The sequence below is a fragment of the Trichosurus vulpecula genome, chromosome 2, assembly GCF_011100635.1.
Source record: "Trichosurus vulpecula isolate mTriVul1 chromosome 2, mTriVul1.pri, whole genome shotgun sequence".
Lineage (NCBI taxonomy): Eukaryota > Metazoa > Chordata > Mammalia > Diprotodontia > Phalangeridae > Trichosurus > Trichosurus vulpecula.
The window spans coordinates 184,833,284-184,854,046 of NC_050574.1; the positions used below are offsets into that span (position 1 = coordinate 184,833,284).

At 36.7% G+C, this 20,763-nt stretch overlaps 1 protein-coding gene across 1 annotated transcript in view; it reads left to right on the forward strand.

The window, feature by feature from the left end:
• Positions 1 to 20,763, forward strand: part of NUP58 (nucleoporin 58) — a 64,457-nt gene continuing 43,694 nt past the window's right edge. Inside the window, exons 1-7 of the mRNA XM_036744299.1 lie at positions 1 to 358; positions 9,543 to 9,691; positions 12,347 to 12,382; positions 14,054 to 14,206; positions 14,890 to 15,024; positions 17,199 to 17,309; positions 18,052 to 18,076. Of these exons, the coding sequence (XP_036600194.1) occupies positions 249 to 358; positions 9,543 to 9,691; positions 12,347 to 12,382; positions 14,054 to 14,206; positions 14,890 to 15,024; positions 17,199 to 17,309; positions 18,052 to 18,076 (719 nt within the window). The 5' untranslated portion in view covers positions 1 to 248. The remainder of the gene's footprint in view (positions 359 to 9,542; positions 9,692 to 12,346; positions 12,383 to 14,053; positions 14,207 to 14,889; positions 15,025 to 17,198; positions 17,310 to 18,051; positions 18,077 to 20,763) is intronic.

Consider the following 20,763-nt stretch of genomic DNA (forward strand, 5'->3'; position numbering starts at 1 on the left):
AGCTTCCATCCCGTGGTGCACCGCGGTGGCTCGGCCGGCTCCCGCGCGGTGGCGTGCACGGGCCCCGGGGTAGCGGCCGCTCGCTCGCTCTTCTTTCCCGCCCCCTTGTAGAGACTGAAGCGGCCGCCGGCGCTCTTCGAAGTTCCCGCCCGCTAGCCCGGCCGGCCACTTTGGAGGTGATGCTGCGGGTTCCCCGGCGACGCTGAGACGAGAGACAAGGCCCAGGCCGCGGCTGGCCGGCTTCAGCCATGTCCACCGGCTTCTCCTTCGGGACGGGGACGCTGGGCTCCACGGCTACCGCCACGGCGGGCACCGGGACCGCAGGGGGAGGGTTCTCCTTCGGGACGGGCACTTCCAGGTAAGCTGTCTCCTCCTGTAGCAGACGCGCGCCCCTCGGTTCCGCGGCTCGCCCGGGCCTCGGCCCGGATCGGACTGGGAAGCCTCATCGCATGCTCAGTCCTCCCGCCTGACGTCCGGCTCTTCTCTCGTCCCTCCTCCAAGGGCGGAGCTGGCGCCACCCCTCCTTCCCGTTCCTCCGCTTGGGGGTCTGCATCCCTCTTTGCACCTTCCCTCCGCCCTCTTCGTCATCTTGGGCTCTGGCGGGGTGGGAAGGGGGTTTTGTGTGACATCTGGGGGTTACCATGGGGTTGCAGACATTGCTTTTATAGTCTCGGGGGACGAGGAGGCAAAGGAAGCTTAGTGGTGGGGACTGGGGGGGACGATGCAGAGAAGAGTGCCCGATGATAGTAGGGACTGGGAAGGAGTGCCTGATTAGAATGGCAGCTCTTTGTATTTGCCTTTGTTTGTAACCCCAGCGTTTGTGTAACGCTTAGCACAGTGCGTGGCACAGAGTAAACACTTGTTAAACACGCACTGTGTGACAGGCGTTGTATTCGGCGCTGGGGATACAAAGAAAGGGGAAAGAGTAGTCCCAAAAGACGCATTATTGACGTAGGGACTGCTGCTGCTTTGTTCTTGGGGGCTAGGGCAATAACCTTTTTTTGTGCCCTTTGGCAATCCGGTGAAACCTTTGGATTTCTTCTTAGCATGATTTTAGATGTATAAAGTACAATACACAGGAGTGAATTCTCCACTCTCCAAGTTCACTTACACTCTGAAATCTATTCCTCAGATCCCAGATAAAGAACCGCTTCACTAGCAGATTTGATAAGGTGTGGTAGGGATTTGAATCCAGACTCCTTGGTTTTTTATCAGATTCTGAAATTCTTAATATTAACTAAACCATCCTCTTAGTGGGCTTCATTGATGACTTATAGGGCCCAGGAGCTTGGACTTTTTATTTGTACAGTAATCTAGCATAAATACCTTTCTAATTTGATAGGTGTGGAGAAGGCAGTGATGTGCATAGAGAAGCTTTGGAACCTTGAATACCCGAGTCCCAAGACCTACCGCCGACATACCGGCTGTCTGACTCTAGACAAGTCAGTTAACATCTCGGTGCACTAGTTAGCTCTCCAGGAGTTTAAATTTAAGGGAAGGGGCTGAGTTTACTATACCAATGAAATCATAGGTCCAGTCCCTACCCCTATGTTTGGTGTAAGACAAAAAGTACAAAGGTATATTAATAATAGCCATCATCTGTATAGCATTTGTGCCAGACACCGTGCTACGCACTTCACAATTATTTGGTCTCCAAATGATTTACAATCATTTGCTCTCCACAACAACCTTGGGAGAGAGGTGCTATTATTGTTATCATCATCTCCATTTTACAGATGAGGAAACTGAGGCAAATAGAGGCAAAGTGACTTGCCCAGGATCCTCACAGCTAGTAAGTGTCTGAGGACAGATTTGAACTCAGGCATTCCTGACTTCAGGCTCAATGCTCTATTCACCGCTCCACTCCAGCTGCCTCAGATAACTAAATTGTTCAGTATTTATCATTAGTGTTTTGCATGGATAGAGTAATATTGATAAATTTTACAGCATTTGGTATTTGTGATCCTTCTTTGTTTTTTAATGTTGTGGTTTATAGTATATCACCAATGTTCTCACACTCTGGCTCAAACCTTGGACCTTGGAGTCATCTTTCACTCCCTATTCTTTTGCATCCAGTCCATGATTTCCTGCTTCTCCACCCCCAGATCCCATGCCATACCTTATATATGCTTCTTGTAAGTCACTTATATTCTGCTTTATATTACGCTTATTTATTTAGGTGTCTTTTATGCCCTGTTACATTGTAGTTAGTTCCTTGGGATCAGAGACTTAATAGCACTTCTTCCATGAAGCCATGAAGTCTTACCTGATCTACCAGTTAGAAGTAACTCCTTCATTCCCAGCTTCCTTTCTCTCTGATCTTTACCATGTACAGAGATTTCGTAGAATATTCGAGCAGGAAGGGAGCTTAGTGATTTTATATTCTCTTCCCACCTCTCTCCATAAGAAAACAGGCTCATTGAGGTTAAGTGGCTTTCCAAAGAGGTCACATAACCAGTAAGGTATTCATACACTTAGTCTAGTGTTGTATCCATTTGGTCTCTTTATTACATTCTAACCTGTTTTAGAGTTGTCTTCCAAGATTAGAATCTTAAGAGGGCATGGGTTCATTTTTTTTCTACCTTGTATCTCCAATATCTACTACCATCAATGTTCTACACTTTATTGTTCAGTTGTTTTCAGTCATGTCTGATTCTTTGTGACCCCATGTGGGGTTTTTCTCGGCAAAGATACTAGACTGGTTTGCCATTTCCTTTTCCAGTTCATTTTACAGATGAGGAAAATGAGGCCAACAAGGTTAGGTAACTTGCCCTGGGTGACACAGCTAATAAGTGTCTGAGGCAAGATTTCAACTTACGAAGATGAGTTTTCCTGACTCCAGGCCTAGAACTCTGAACATCTAGGTGCCCTGTTCTGCTATATTCTGCACAGAAAGTGCATAATAAGTGTTCATTAATTATCCACTTTTATATTCTCCATAATGATTTGTCCATAGGTATGTACTAATTAGATTTTGGTTGAATAAATATTAGAATTTTACCCAAGTTTAGATTGGAATTATTTACATTGTCTTTAATTCAGAATGCAAAATGTAAATTATTAGCACCTATACTGGGACCAGGACTAGACCTGTGATTTCATTGGTATAAGGAACTCTCAAATGAAGAAATATGTACCAACGTAGGTCAACACTTTTTTGCAACTCAGTCTTAAGAGTTACCTAGAGCAGGGCTTCTTAAACTTTTTCCACTGGAGACCCCTTTAGTGCTTCTTAAAGTGTGGGTCCTGACATGGGGTCTAGACCTACAACTTAAGAAATGATGGCCAGAGCACTGAGAGGCCAAATGACTTATCAAAGGTCACACAGCCAGAGGCAGCATGTGAACTCAGGTCTTCATGACTCCTAGGCTAACTCTCTTTCACTGCTTCTCCAATTATATCTGTGATGCCGTATATTTAATATTTTTGTTCAATGAGTTCTTGTTGCTACAGATAGCAAGAAAAGGTCCATAAATAGTCAACTGAAATCAAGGTGATGGTCCCTAAAGTTAGAATTCTGAAACCTAATAAGGTTTTGATAGGGATATTGTTAAAGTATATAAAATAAGAAAGAATATATAGATTGAAGGAAGACTGATACTTATCAAGTCTAAGTATTTTGGAGAGCTTGGGAAGCTGAGAAGAAAGATATTGTGTTTGTATGTGACTGACTTTGATGGAGAACCAACTTGTCCTTAATTGTAGCTTTTCTTACCACCCCATCTCTTGGTATATAATACATAAATGGAGGAATATTGGAGCACTTTACCACAAAACATCCTTTGGCAACCATTGTCAGCAAGTATCGTGCTAGATGGATGTAGTCTAATTTACTAGAATCTAGCATGGCATTTTTACTGTCGATAATGATGTAATATAGTAGAAAGAGCATTGGATTTGGAGCCAGGACCTCTGTTTGTATCTTGCCTCGTTCACTTACTACTTCCATTTGTGACTCTGGGCAAGTCACTTAACCTCTCTGGGCTTCAGTTTCCTCATCTCTAAAATGATGACATTGGACTAGATAACCTCTAAGTTTCCTTCCATCCCTAAATCTATGATCCTTTGTCATTCTTAAATCCTTGCCTCTTCTTGGCACCTGAAGTAAATGTTATCCCTATAGCATCTCTGGGAAATTAGTAAGAAATATTTTCTCCTTGATATTGATTCATTTCTTTGGTAATGTTTTAAACTCTGGTTAAGCACAGCCCTGCATACCTCAGTTAAGCAATATATATTTATTAAGCCCCTACTAAGTGTAGAAGAATTCTAGGAACTTTGGGGATAAGAAGATAAATGAGGCAAGGTCTCTTCCAGTTTACAATCTAGCAAGAAAAGTGACTTGGAGAGATTGTAAATTGCCCATATTCACAAGCCTAATAGAGCACTAGAGCAGTATTTTCCACTATTCCATGTTTTCCTTGAGTTTTAAATTATCTTATGGCAGATATTCTTAACCTGCTGTCTATGTACTTGTTTTTAGAGATATCTTGATAATTGTGTTTCAGTATAGTTGATTTCCTTTATGATCCTATGTGTTTTATTTTGTGTATTTAAAAACATTCATTTTTCTGTTAATAATCTTCACTGGATTGCCAGAATAGTTCACCGTGCACAAGCATGTGTACACACACACACACATCTGTTTTAAGGGGTGTTGAGAAATTCTCACTCCAGAATCACTTTGAATTCACTTTAGTTTAAAAAATATTCTGCACAGCATATATTTGTGGGCAGTTAGTACGATGCCATTCCAAAAATTTGGAAATTACTTATATTTTTAGATGAAGGAAAAATCATTTTCCTAACTTCTCTAAATTTTACTAATCATCTTAAACTATCTTCTTAAATGTTTGTTTACTATTTCAGGACCTAGCTTTTAATCAATGAAATTGGCAGACCTCAGAGGTCATCTTCCCCATTACTAACCAGAAATGTAAATCCTTTTTTTGCTACATCATCTAGCCTTTGCTTGAAAATTACTAATAAAAAGGAAGAATAGTTTCCCATAAAGGCAGCCCATTTCATTTTTTCAGCTGCTCTAATCTTAGGAAGTTCTTACATATATTGAGCCAAAATCTGCCTTCCTTTAACTTATAGTTATTGTTGCTAGTTCTGCTCCAGAGGCTAAGCAGTAGCTTAGCTTCTTCCTCTGAAGAATCCTTAGATATTTAAAGATATGGATCACATCCCCTCCAAATCTCTTCTTCAGACTGACCATCTCGAAAAATGACATGATTTCAAGTACTCTTACCCTCTTTTTCTCCTTACTCTGGTCACTCTAGCTTAACATACTTTATAAGAGGTGCTCAGAGCTAGGCATCATATTCTAGATGTGATCTGACTAGAGTGTGGCAGTACTATACCCAGTACATCTTCTGTCAGGTAACTGTTCATATTCCTCCCAACTAGGTTGTAAATTCCTTGACAGCTGGAACCATTATACTTGCTTTCTCCCAAGGCCTTCCACTGTGCCATGTTTGTGGTACGTTCTTAATAAATGATCAGTTGTGCCTAATATCAAATACCAGGAGAAATACCTCAGAACCTTTTCTCTAAGAAGGTAAACGTAGGTGCACATAGGTGCTTGGATAAGATAGCCAAGTTTGGAAATTTGACCTTGGTTCAAATTCCAGCTCTATTTACCTGCCTTGGACCTGTCAATCAGAAACATTTAATAAACACCACTATGTGCCAGGTACTGTGCTAAGTGCTAAGCTAGGGATACAAAGAAAGTCCTAGCCTTCAGGGAGTTTACAATCTAATGACCTCGCAGTTTGTTTCCCCTTCTGTAGAATAAAGGAGGTTGAACTTTACTAGGTCCCTTACAGCCTTAAATCTGAACTAAAGACATAGTAGGGAAATTGATTCTAGGACTGCCCCATTATAATAATAGTTCACTTTTTTGTAGTGCTTTAAAGTTTGTAAATCACTTTACATACTTTTATCTTATTCATACATGTTGCTGAGAAAATGAAAAGAGATGAGCAGGATTGATTGGATTAAATGAAGTTGTTTCTGTCCTATCTGCTCCATTTTTTCCCCTGCTGCTGCTACAAACCCCTCTTTCCAGTCCCTCAGTGGATTGCCCTCTCCACGTATAAAGCTTTGAGACTTTGAAATCTTGGTAAGAGTATTTTTAATAGCTGTGAATAGTGTTTACCTGTACCTTGTCTGTCTAGCAAATGGCAAAATTTACCTCTTTAGCTCTTTCTTTTAATAAGCTTGCAAAGAAGAGGACTGCTACTCATAATCATAATAGCCTGATAGAATGATTACACTTGGACCTTCCTTCTTAGGATGGAAGAAATAATTATCAATAAGTTTCAGTCTTGCCAAGACTGCTTAATTTAAATTAGGGGTTCATAGGGACTTGCAAAAGGGGTACACAGGTGATAAGGCTCTCCGGTCCAATTTCTCTGCCATTTAGTAGCAAATGTTTTCTAAATGGATACTTTTGTTGTAAGCCATTTGCCATACCAGAGAAATGAAAGACCCATTCACAAACCTTAGGGATTTAGAGCCGAATTTATTGAAGAGTATTTAGGGTTCCCTTATTTTTTTGCTCTTTGGTGTTCCCAGGTTTTAGGATAACTGCTGACTCAGCTCCCTTGAAGCACAACATGTGGCCCTAGCTCATAGGATGAAATCAGCTTATAGGTATTGATGCTAGTTCTTTCTCCATATATAGAAAAAAATTTCCTCCATGACTCAGGCGGTTGTTTTATTGATTTTTCCAGTTTTTGAAATCTGTGCTTTATGTAGGGCTCAGAGGTCATAGGCCAAACTTTGGCTTATGAATCCAAGGGCATTGAGAAGAAGTGTTTGATTTGAACATTTAAAAGAAAAGGTATTAAAATCATCCAGTACAAATAATTTATAATTCTTTTTTTTGTTTGTTTTTGGTTTGGTGGGGGGGAAGGGAAGGCAAGGCAATTGGGGTTAAGTGACTTGACAGCTAGTAAGTGCCAAGTGTTTGAGGCTGGATTTGAACTCAGGTTCTCCTGACTCCAGGGCTGGTTCTCTATTCACTGTGCCACCTAGCTGCCCCATTTCTAATTATTCTTAAGATAACTATGTAAAAGAAATACAGAAGTTTGTTCATTCAAGATCTTTGCTAAGTTTCTCCATCTACTTTTGCATTTCCATACCAAGTAGATTTTGGACAGAAAACAGGTCCTTTTGGAAAGTTTCATATTTTTTAAAAAAAATTTCAGCAGGAAGGGAAGAAATGAAACTTTGATGTTCAAGTTATTTATCAGCAGGAATAAATAAAAGCACTGTTAGGTTCCAGAAAGTTAAAAGAATGTATTTATAAATACACACATGTAAATAAACATAATTTCTGCCTAACACAGGTGTCAGGTTCTGATGCCCCCATTTTATCTTTTAAAAGCAAGTCAAGTAGACTTGTAAAACTCTGTTCTTTCTTGCAGGAAAGTGTCTTTTCTGTGGCACTACCCTCCATGCCCCAAGCAGATAGATTCACATAGCTTTCTTGGAAGGAAGGGGGAGGGTGGTAATAGAGTGGAGCTTTAAAAATCTATATCTGTAATAAGCTTGAGGACTTGTAAGAAACTTGGGACTACTTGAGAAGGCAAAATAAGTAGCTGTATATTTACTTCATAACATTTAGTAGTAACACAAGTAATATTTTGAGAACTTTTTCCCTCTATATGCAACATCACAGAACTTAATGCTATTATATACAAGGTCAAAGCTGTGGAAACAAAGACTTCATCATAGCAGAACAGGGCACTGGAAATTTAGCAAACAATAAGGTTTATATGTAATTATTGCTATACTTATTTCTTATAATGAAAAGGGTAGCTATCTGACTAGAGATTTATAGGAGGTGTGCTCATTTGCATTATTTTCGGATGGGAAGTAGTATTATATGTGTGTACATCTATGTATAGTCACACATGAGAAGACAGATATGGACTGTTGAAGTAAGATTTTTAGTACACTGGTCCCTTGAACAATGAGACCCTATCAGTTTCCTGATCAGCATCACTGATTCTCGTGTCAGTGGTTCTCATAAAATAATTTCTGAGCTTTGAGACATGTGGGAATAAGCCACTGGGAAGTATAATTTTTCACATTATAGTACCTAGCTTTTTAATATGGATCAAGAAAACATAAACAAGGATAGAGGTAGCTAGGTAGTGCAGAGGATAAAACCCTAGATTTGAAATCAAGAAGACCTGAGTTTAAATTCTGCTGAAGGCATCTATTAAATGTGTGACCCTGGACCAACAATAGGTCCCAGCCTAAGCCTCACTAGGCCATTGTTTGGGTTCTGATGGCTTAGAGTGAGTGTAAATAGCAATTGTTTCTGCTTTGGCCAGAAACCCTGAGAGTTTTCCCCTCCAAGACTGATTTTTTTTTTTAAACAAGGTGAAAGAAGCCATTCTTTGCCTCATTTCCTACCTAGCCTTAATCACTGAATAGGTGTTCCCTCAGTTTAACTAAGACTTGGGAAAGACCTTGGCTTAAAAAGGCCAAGATCTCCCACTGCATCGCCAATTGTTCTGATCTGTGTCTTACCACTGGACCCAGATGACTCTGGAGGAGAAAGTGAGGCTGATGCCTCACTTAAATCCAATTCACTTACAAGTCATGGTCCTCTTCCAGAAGGAAGGACAAACAACAATCCTGGGCAAATCATTTAACCTTTTCTAGCTGCAGTTTCACCTCTGTTTTCTTGTCTGTAAAATAGGAATAATTAATAGCACCTACCTTACAGAGTTATTGTGAGTCTCAAATGAGATGATGTATGTAAAGTACATCATACATGCTAACTGTTTTTAATAACTGTATAAGGAAACATAAAATTGCTACATAATTTTCTCTCTACACTTCAGTGTAGATTATAGAAATGAATATGATTATATAGTAATAGAAGAGACTGTAGAAATTTGTTCCTGGCCTATCCTTAGAGCCATTTTCTTTGTTTTTAATATAATGAAAGTTGACAAATTGGATGGAAGAACTAATAAGATGATGAATATATTACATAAGCAGTTCACACCATCTTCAGAAAGAAATTGATTCACAAAATTACCTTGTGGGCTATTAAAAATGTGGTTTTTCCATCAGAAAAAGAATTAGATGAAAGAACAGTAATGGGCATTTTTGTGATAACCTCCTTTGAAATCTGAAGTCTTAATTGCTGGAGATATTTTCTTTTTTGAATATAACATTATATTCTTACTATCCTCCCCTCCATTGATTATATCTCAGATTCATTCCTTCTTTTCCATTACCACAGTTAGTAACCTATTTCAGGCTATTTTCAGCCCTTTCATTTAGGTTACTTCAGTATTCCCAATAAGTGGTTTCCCTGTTTCCCTTCTTATCCCATTCTAGCTGATATTATAGCTGTTGGTGTAATCTTTCTTCAACCAGTCCTTGGCCAAAATGAGAGAATACATTGGAAATTAAAAAGCTCAGTTTCTCTTTCATTTCTGATAGTCTGTTATTCCGTTCTGTTGTATTGACTAATCACCTTTGTTTTGTATTTTGTTTTTATTATTCAGTAATAGCACCCCATCAGTAGGACTCAATTTTGGATCTCTTGGAAGCACAACAAATCCAACAACTACAACTGCTCCTTCTGTGGGTTTTGGAACTGGACTTTTTGGTTCAAAATCTGCAACAGGCTTCACTTTAGGAGGCACTAATACAGGTAGGGAATAATTAATTTATAACTATGTATGTGATACAAATATAGAAATTAAATTTCCAGCCTTTATGCATGCTAATTCTGAGCCCCTTTCCCAGCTCTACAGTATGTATTTCTGTTTGCAGATTTTGTGGCTGATTAATGATTGCTTCTATATACTCCAGCAAGAAGTATATTGGGGGGAATGGTATTAATAAGCTGTGGTGGTTGGGACGGGTCGAAGTAAGGAAAGGGAAAAGAATCTAGTCAGCGTAGACCTACTGAAAAGACCCAGGTTTCCCTGAATGCTGTCATAAAAGTTAGTAGATTGTTGGAGTTAGAACCCAAGATTAGATAGTTTAGCTCTAATTTAAGATAAGGCACTGCAGTAGAGCGCAGGGCTCATTAGTCTCCAGGCATGGCTCATAGAAATAAATGACATACAAGACATGTCCTGTTCTTAGCTGGGTAGATGTGGTAATTAATTGGTCATGATACTTTACCAATATTGGAAGTTACTACTGACATAGTTATCAATAGCACAAAGGGATGTCTTCTTGTACGTTGAAGGATTATTGCCTGTCCAGCAGATCAGAAGTGGAACTTTTCTTTAGATCATGGTGTACATGAGAAAAGTTTAACTTCTGACTTAACATAAAAGTATCTTGTATAGTTAATGAAGTTTGTAAGCAGTTTTTTCCTTTTGTTATAGTGGTGTTTGTGGGAAAATAATTGGAAATTCTGGCACTACTTGGCTGGTTTAGCCATTTAATGTTTATATTGAATTTTACATTTCAGCTCAATTGTTTGGTGAGGCTATTTTTTTTTTTACTTATCTAAGTTTAACTTGATATCATAATGTCTAAATAATTAGGGTCTCAGGAAATAGGTACAGAATACAAGACTATAGTGAAAGGGGACTTTAGTTTGTCTTTGGGTTTTGAAATATTGGGCTGTTAGCTCGTGACAGTGAAGACAAAGGAAAATTCAAACCCCAGAGTGTGAAGTGACTTAATCAAGGTCACGACAATAAAATGGCATAGCCAGGATTGGAACCAAAGTTCTCCAACCCCAACTTTTTCCAGGTTAAAGCTGCCCTACTCTACTAGAACAAATGAGAATATTTTACCTTTTATGCTTTTGATTGTTAATTTGGAACAAAATTTAATGCTGCATATTTGAAATGTTCAGAATCTTGCAGTTTCTAACTGTGAGTATACACCCTCTTCAGTTCTCTTGCTATACTTTTTTTCTGGATGAACTTATTAGTCTTGCGTGATTAATTATTGTCTCTATGAAGATGACTACCAGATTCATAAATCCAGCCCTAATCTCTCTTCTGAATTCCAGGCAGGTATCACCAATGGCCTATTGGACATTTTAAATTGAATGTTCTTGTTAGCATCTCAAACTCAACATGTCTCAAACTCTTTCTCTTTCCTTCTTCTAAACTTCCATATTTTTGTTAACCCTCCTTGCCGTTTGAAACCCGACTTATCGTTGAGTTTTCTCTCCTACCCCTTACATTGAGTAAGTTTGCAAATTCTTATTCTACCACCACAGAGTCTCCCAAATTTACTTCACATGGCCATACTTAGTTGGGGCCCTCAGCCCCTTTGCCTGGATTATTGCAGTAAATTCCTAATTAGTCTCTTTGCCCTGAATCTCTCCTCTGTCATCTCCACACAACCACAAAATGGTATTAAAACATGATTCGATCACATTATTCTCCTATTTACTCTAGGGGCTTTTTATCTTTAGTTTAAACTACAGCTTCTCCATTTGGTATCTAAATTTTTTTATAAACTGTGAATCTTTCTTAACTTTCCAGGATTATTAGACACTACTTCCCTTCATTCACTTTGTGTTTAAGCCAAATTGGCTATTCTGCAGTTCTTAAACATGCACAACACTATATTTCCTGTCTCCGTGCCTGGAATGCCCCCCTTAGACTTTGTAACTTCTTCAGAGCTTAGTTCAAGCACTGCTTTTACATGCAGCTTCAGCTTCTAGGGTCTTCCCTCCAAAATTACAAAGTATACAAATTACCTTGTATGTTTTATAAATGCTGAGATGTGTATATGTTGTTTCTTCTGATTGAATGTAAGCCTCTGGAGAAGAACTGTTTTGCTTCTGTCTTTGTACCCCTAGTGCTTAGCACAGTGCCTGACTTGTACTTATTGATTCATGTTGATTTTGAGCTCTGCTTAATGGTTGCAGTAAAGAAGAATTTTGTACCATATTCAGTCAGTATATATTCAAACCAAGCGCTTTGCTAGGTGTTGGGAATATAAATTTTAGAAAATGAGCAGTCCATACTCTTAAGGAGCTTATTTATGTTCCAGTGAGTTGATATTATTAAGGTACTATTTTTTTTTTTGTAGATCATTCCAAATCTTTACTGGATCATTGTGAATGGAGTGTGAGACTTACAGTCTAGAATTCCTGGGTTCTTATCCCTCTCAGACACTCAGCATCGTGTGGCTGGGCAACTCATCACCCAGTCTCTGTTTCCTTATCAGTAAAATGGGGATAATAATATCTGTTGCACTAATATCAAGGGTTGCCATGAAGCTCAAATAGGATCAAAATGTTTTACAAATTTTATGTCATTGTGTAAATGTCACTAATCATCATTATCATTAATAATTGTTAAATTCTTTTTTTTTTTATCCTTAGGAACAGCAACGACTCTAGGTACAGGATTAACCCTGGGTAAGAGCATTTTGACAATAGATCTGAAATGACTAGTTGTATTGGGTTTAATCCCTTGGGCATGATTGACATGACTTTCCTGCAACCCTGTTAACTGCCACTCTCAGAGCTGGGGTGTATGGAATGAAGAAAATGCAGAAAAAACTGAACATAATCATCGAGTCTTTTGAATGTTCTGAGAATGTAGGGATTGTTTTTTTCCTGTTTTAATTGCCTTTCATAATTTTTAAAGTGAAACTTTTTTTAATATGATACTTCTTTTTATAAGTTACTTCAGAGATACAACTTTAATGGGAAAAACTTCACACCTAAAAATCACAAAACTTGGCACTAGCAACTAATTAAGGATGGTCATTTGAAGTTCATTTCCTCATTTGTAAAATAAGTGTGCCTGATTTCTAGGTCATAACCCTCCTCTCTTTCATTAGGGGATTCAACTAGATGACTTTAGGTTTGCTTGAGGAACCTGTGAGTTCACAGATGTGGTCACTTTTTAATTTAGTATCATTAGCAGCAGTTATACTTTCGGAAGTAATGTATAGAGGATACATCCGGGCTTGATGATGGTAGCCTGAGTTCAAATCTTTGAAACTTGTATTACTCTCTCTTGGCCTTAGTTTCTCTACCTGTAGTACGACCTTACAGGTTTGTTGAGAGGCTCAAATGAGATCAGGTATGTAAAGCGTTTTACAAAATTTGAAATACTACATAAGTGTTAGTTATCATTATTATTTTCTCCATGTTGTGGTCCAGTTTTTAGGTATAGGCATAAGCAGCATAGAGCAGTTATTGTTTTGAGTGATAATTCAAGTGGACTTTTAGTGGCATTTTACTATTCTGCCACAAAAATGGACTTTTTTCCTCCTCTCCCACCCATTTCTTAGGCCCTTCTGTTTTACCTTTTTTTTTACTATAACCCCCAGGGCTAAAAAGGTTATCAAAACTTTGTTATAATACGATCATAACTATTTTGATCAAGAGGAGCATTTGCAAAGATCCTTTTAAATAGCAAGTCCGTGTCTTTACTGTCTTCTATCTCAATCCATATTGACGTATTTCTCCAACCTCTCAGGACAAAATACCTTGGACCTCTTCTTCCTGCTTACTATTTTCCTTGCTGGTTTTCACTAGTCTTAGTTGAAGTTATTAGGTAACTACTGTTGAGGGAGTTTGATATTATACACAAATATACTGCTTGTTGTGCATACGTGGGCCCTTGGTCTTTCAATAATAGTTGTTTATATAGGACTTGAAGCTTTGCAGAATGTTTTATCTGGATAGAGAGAACAGGTATAATTTTTCCCATTTTGCAAATGAGGAACAAGGTTCATAGAGATAAAATGGCTTTCTTCGAGGTCACTTGGCAGATGAATATTAAAGCCAGGATTCAAATTCAGATCTTCTGACTCCGAGATCCATATTCTTTTGACTACCCTCCAGAGACAATGCCTGTAATAATTGAGATTTCTGTTCTGCTTTAAAGCTTATGAAGTGCTTTATGTGCATTATCTCATTTGGTGCCTGGCCCATGACTGACGCTTGATATGTTATTGGTCTTATCAGTCTATGAAGGACTCCAGATAGTGTTATTATACCCATTTTACAGATGAGAAAATCAACAGTTACAGATGTAAAATATTTATATAACGTCATGAAATATTTTTATTACAGGAACGCCTGCTACTACAGCTGCATCAACAACAGGTTTCAGTTTAGGATTCAGTAAACCCGCAGCATCTGCTACACCATTTGCTTTACCTATTACTTCTACCTCAAGTGGTCCTCTCTCTCTTTCATCTGCCCTTACATCAACTCCAGCAGCAGGTAAACTCATGGCAGAAACATATGTTGCATTAAATTGGAATTATTTGTTTGAGGACTATAAGTACTCCTCATTTTAAAAAATTTATATGAAAACTAGATTTTATGAAATATGTAAAGTAGGAGGCAAATTTGGCCCTTCTTAACATGGGGGGGGAGAGAGAGAGAGAGAGAGAGAGAGAGAGAGTGAGTGTGTGTGTGTGTGTGTGTGTGTGTGTGTGTGTGTGTGTAACCATATACATACACGCATATGGAAAATTTTGCATCTTTAACCTTTTTGAGAGAGGAAAAATTACCATTTAATTTTAAGTGGCAGTAGCAGACTTGAAAGGTTGTCTTTTGTTCCCAGGGACAAGGATAGTAATTAGTGTGTGTATATGGCATGCAGATTAACTAGTAACAAAAATGTGTATTTAGTCATTCTATTACACAGCAGCACTGGATAGGGCAACTTGTTATTCTAATCATCGTATAAATACATAAATGCTGATATTCTGAATGTTGTCTATCAAGGAACAAATACTTTTTCTAGCTTAACTTGAAACCTATTTCCCAGAGAGGAATCTGTGCATATTTTAGTATGATTTTATTCATTTAGGAGTAAGGTTACATTTGTATTCGAGAAAAATCTGTAGTTTATGAAGGAAGGTTTCTTCTTGATGCTTAGTCTGTCTTTTTCATTGCAGCTTCCACAGGCTTTTCTTTAAATTTGGGTGCAACAGCTGCTACAACTACAACTTCATCAGCAGGGCTTTCTCTAGGAGGGTCCTTACCTGGTTTGGGAACCTCTCTTTTCCAGAATACAAACACAGCTACATCAGGTGATTGGTTACTTTTGTTTTTGGTTACTTTTATTTCAAAATTTATTTCCTTTTCAAATATTAAAAATTCAGTATTGAAATAATTTATTTTTCTCTTATCAATCTATTTTAAGCAGGTTTATTTTCTGAGAGTATTAAGGTCTGTATTTACTTTTTAGCAAAGACTTTGAAAATAATTTTATTTGTAACTTGTATGTAGAATTTTTTTTTTATTGAGCAAATTGGATTTAGTTTTTTAAATACATTTTTTTTCTTGTTTCTCAGCATTTGTTGAACAGCTGCTAGTATGCCAGATACTAAATGGAATATAGGTCTGTTACAAAACTGTTTGAAAGAGATCCCTGACACCATAGAAAAGTGATGTTTATGTCAAATGACTAATCTCTAGTTTCACTTTAAATTGGGACATTGAGTTTTAATGTTTCCTGGTTTTTGTTACCTCATTCCATGTTATTCTTAAACTCTCTCTAGTGCTAGGGAGCTGAGTTCACTGGGCATTTGTTTGTGGGTTTGGGTTTTTGTTTTTTTTTTTAATGTTCTGCATGTCTACACTAAGTATCTGTATCTGATTTTAAATAGCATCCTTTTGTAGGTTGATTATAAACCAGTGACTGTAGGCTTTGGTTAGTACATTTTGTAGAAGAAAGACCAAAGTGGTGTTGATGTTGACCAAATCATTTTTGCCTTGTTCATATTGGTCTTGCCACAACACCATTATCCTCACCAAACTTTCCTGCCTGTTCTTAATAACCTCTACTCTACATCATTAAGACACACAAATCTGTTTGGTAAATATTCATTTTAAAATTATCTTAGATGCATTTGAAAAAATCCAGACAAAGCAGAAATAGAACGGATAGATATATTATGCTTCATTCATTTCAGGTCTATTTCCTAATTTTTTTTTCTGGTCTTTTTAATTTTTCTTGGATTCTGGAGTTTATAGTTATGATTGTGCTAATCTAGAGGTACTTAATCTTTTTAGTAGAAGGCTCGAAAAGTCTTGATGTCATTTGGTCAGAAAGGGGCAATAGCCATGTACTTTAGTGATACATCCTGCTGTATACCATGTGTATATACACATGTACAACACACAGATATGCAAGTAGAAGGCTTGAAAGGTCTTGATGTCATTTGGTCAGAAAGGGGCAATAGCCATGTACTTTAGTGATACATCCTGCTGTATACCATGTGTATATACACATGTACAACACACAGATATGCATACAGCATAGGTTTAAGTAGAGAGAGGTAAAAGTCAGCATAATGCCTTAAATTTTTTTTTATTTTGTTAATTAATCTTCATTGATTTCAGTATTAAAAATAAAAAATACCAATGGTAAGAAATTGGATTCAGAGAAATTGAATCTAGTTTCTGCCACTGACCACCTGTGTGACTTTGTCTTTAAACTTTCTGGGCCTCAGTTTCCTTATCTAGATGACCTTCAACATTTTCTTCAGGTTCTAAAGCAATAATTTTATGAAAAAGTGAATTAAATTTTCATAAAATTACTTTAGATGGTCCAAAATGCTATTTATAACATTGAAATGTAAGATTGCTGAATTACTGTACGTCATAAGAAAGTTAAGTGAATTTTTTTTAATCAATAACAAGTGAAATATTTTTATATTCATGGATTTGTCATCTTATTAATGTGGATATTGCCTTCAACGTTTAGCACTGTACCTTGAAGTAAGGAAGATGTGTCTTGAAGTCCTGCTTCTGACAAATATTTGTGTTACCACGTGCAAGTAGTTTCTTCTCATTGCCTCAGAAAAAACTCTTGAGAAAGTCATAGACAATTGCTAACCTTCTTACATTGAGGGAGTTTCCATGCAGGCCATCCAGCACATTGAAGAAATCAACAGTCTGAAACAAACAAACAAACAAAAAATTCAAAGTAACTTCAGTTCCACAAGAAGTCACTTCATTCATTTGTAGTAAAATTGCTGGATAATTTAAACCCATTTTGTTGAAATTTCGTTTTTCCCGAATGTATTCTCTAAAGTGTTTATCTTATCTCTGATTTTAGCTGGCTTCCTTGTCTTTTGTTTGTTTCTCTTAAAAGTCAAGTGCAGGAAAGTAATTCTTTGTTCAAGTTAATAAGTGTTTTACTCTGCAACATTCATATGGTATTTTTAAGACATCTTTTCCTTTACATATCATTTTGTAGGACTTGGACAGAATGCTCTGGGCTTAACATTGGGAACTACTGCAGCCCCTTCTACTACTGGCAACGAAGGTCTTGGTGGTATAGATTTTAGCAGCTGTTCGGATAAAAAGAGTAAGTCTTGTCTTTTTATGTCATTTACATTCATATTAAAGAAATACGGAACCTGAACCATGAAACCAATCAGTGAAAATGCTGCATAGGTATAAAGTAGACTATGAGTTACAGTTTTAGGCTTAGTTATGCTGTTTTTAAGTTTTCCCTGATTTCATTATCATTGAAGTTGATGTCACAATTTTAGGTTTGATATGTACAATCAGTGAAAAAAATCAGATCTCAAATATTGGGAAAATACTTCATTAAACATAAGTTTACTAATTAATAGCCAAACTCAGAGCCTGGGACTTAGAGGTAAATAAAATCATTATCTGGCTAGAGTGCGTCATGTAAGGAGTTGTAGTGTGGGATATTTTTTAATGGTACTTTTATAAATGAACACACTTTGATAGAAAATTTTACTTTGTGTGATGTACAGATTTTAATTTTGTGATGAGTCAAGTCACATGTCTGCTATGGACATTGAGTCTTCACTATAACACTGTGTTGGAGGGTGGGACCAGAACAATGATGGAAGTAGATTTTCAAACCTTGCTTTGGACAATAAATGCCTTATCTCAGAAATATTCTAACTAAATTAATTAAATTCATAAAAAATAATAATGTTGGGTATTTGCAAATTTCAGATGGGTTCAAGACTAGTTTCTCTACCTTAAAGTGTATATATTCAGATCACTAGCATTTTTTAGAAGTTCTAATACTTGTCCTATTGTTACATGATGCTTCTTTAATTTTTTAGGTGATAAAACAGGAACAAGACCAGAGTAAGTAGTTTTTATTTTTCAGAAAGAAAAAAATGTGTTTCTTAAATTAAAAACAATTTAGCGCTTAGATCATAAAGTTTGGAATAAGATGAATATTTTCTATTTACTTTGAAAAGTTACTTCACCTTCTTGTTCGTTTTCTTTCTAAAACTGCATGATAATTACAGTTGAAACAAACAAGCCTAATGCTTTAACAAATCCTATAATTATGTTATTGCTCTCTTCAAGAATTTTCATTTGCTCTTCATTGCCTAATGAACAAACTCCAAACTTAGTCTTTCATTCAAGGTCCTTCATACTCTGTCTCCAAACTATCTTTCTAGCCTTATCACTATTTCTTTTTTCTTTTGTTGACTTTTTGCTATCTCTTGTTTTTACATCACCCAGATTTTCCTGTTTTTACTTTGTTTCCAGTTCTTTGAAACCACAAAAAGTATTGCTGTCAATGTTTTGGTGAATGGGGGAGCCTTTCTTTTGGTTACTGACATCCTTGGAGCATATGTTAACAGTGGAATCTCTGGGTCACAGGGTGTGGACACTTGAGTCATTTTTTTTTTTCAACATAATTGCACATTGTTTTCTAGAATAATTGTCCGAATTCAATGTATTAATGTGCCTGGCTTTTCACAAACCCTCCAACATTGACTGTTCTTATGTTTTTTCTTTTTGCCAACTCTTGATATGAGTTGAGACCTCAGAATTGTTTTGATTTTCATTTTTCATTTTAGTAATTTGGACAATTTTTTCATATGGTCGTTAATAGTTCGCAGTTCTTTTTTTTTTTTCAGTTCTTTTTTTGAGAACTCTTTATCTCCTTTGTTGGGGAATTGTTCTATCTTTTTTTGGTTCTTATGAACACCCCCGGTTCCACTTCTGTTTTTGCCCCAAAATACATGTTTTAAGAGTTTAAATAATACATTATGTTTGTAATATAGCAGGATATAAGATAAATTGACAAAAATCATCTACATTTCAATATTATTGGAGTTTTTTGGAGGGGGAAAAGGCAAGACAGTTGGGGTTAAGTGACTTGCCCAAGGTCACACAGCTAGTGAGTCTCAAAGCGTCTGAGGCCACATTTGAACTCAGATCCTCCTGACTCCAGGGCTGGTGCTCTATTTGCTGCGCCACCTAGCTGCCCCCTACATTTCAATATTATTACCAATAAAATAACAAAAAAAGCAGGATAGAAAAAGAGTTACAATAGCAACACAGCATGTTAAATATTTTGGCTGTAATTTAAAAATACTACATGAAGCCTACATATTATAGTGGTTGAGGCAAGGACCGGAGTTCAAATCCTGATTGTCACTTAATATCATGTGAAAAATGAGACAGACCAAATGGCCTTTAAGTCCCTTCTAAACATAGCCCCTCTAACATTGACTATGCTTATGTTTTTTCTTTTTGCCAATTCTCTTAGTATGAATAGAGACCTCAGAATTGTTTTGATTTTCATTTTTCATTTTAGTAGTTTGGAGCATTCTTTTCATGTAGTTGCTAATAGTTTACAATTCTTTTTTTTTTTTAATTCTTCTTTTGAGAACTGTTTATCTCCTTTCTTTATTGAGGAATTGTCCTGTGGAGGTGACCAATCCTGTGGCTTACACAGTGAAAACTTTAAAATAATTTTGACAAGTTAGGAAAGAACTGAGCAAATGGAGAAATTTTTTCCCTCTAATGGTTTTGTCAAGTGAATATAATAATATCAGTGTCAATGCTTTTCAAATTAAATTATAGCTTTAATAAAAATACCACTTGAGATACCAATAGACTACAAATCCAAATTCATATAGAAGCATAAATGGGCGGGTATATCCAGAGGAATTTTGAGAGGAAAAACATCGATGATTACCTTGCTAACTTTTAAAAATAAGTCTTTAGAATATTATGTGGTACTGGACAGAGACAGGCAAATAAATCTCTACAGCAGTATAGAGGATCCAGATATAGAACCATTGTACATAAATGATTGATATTTGCTAATCTCAGAATTGGGGAAAACAAAATGTTGGAGAGAAGAATAAAAATTGTTGGGAAAATTGGATAGGATGTTGAAAAATAGGGTTGGACTTAGACCTTGCTTCACACCATGTGTTATAATAAATTCATATTCGATCATTGATATAAATATGATAAAAAATTATTAGGTGTTTATTGCCAAAATTAGTTTGAGAAATTGGCCTATTGGGTTATATCAGAACATTTCACCCTGATGTTCAAACAGTCCTCCCAAGCCTGGCTCTGCCTCATTTATTCAGCTTTATCTGCTTCAGTATTCTTAATACATCTTTTATTCAATCCTTATTGGCATTTTTAGTAGCTCCCCTTTTCTCTTCTTCCCCCAACTTCTAATGTTTTTCAGATTTATGCTTTTACTCATAAACTTTGAGTATGCTTCTGCTTATCTGATTCATATAAAAATAGTTTCTTTGTATTTTGATGCTTTAAAAAGTGTTTTCTCCTATAACCATTTCTGTGATTTTTTTTTTTGCTGAGTTGAAAGAGCTATTGATATTCTATTTGCATGCCAACAACAAAGAAATTATTGATGAAGTGTTAATTTTACAAACGTCTTAGGACTTAGTATTTGTAAAGTTATTTAAAATTCTTCTAGGAAGATTGAGTTGGTTGTGCTAATTTTATGGCCACTAATGGCTTAACTAAGTGGAGAATTAGCCAAGGAC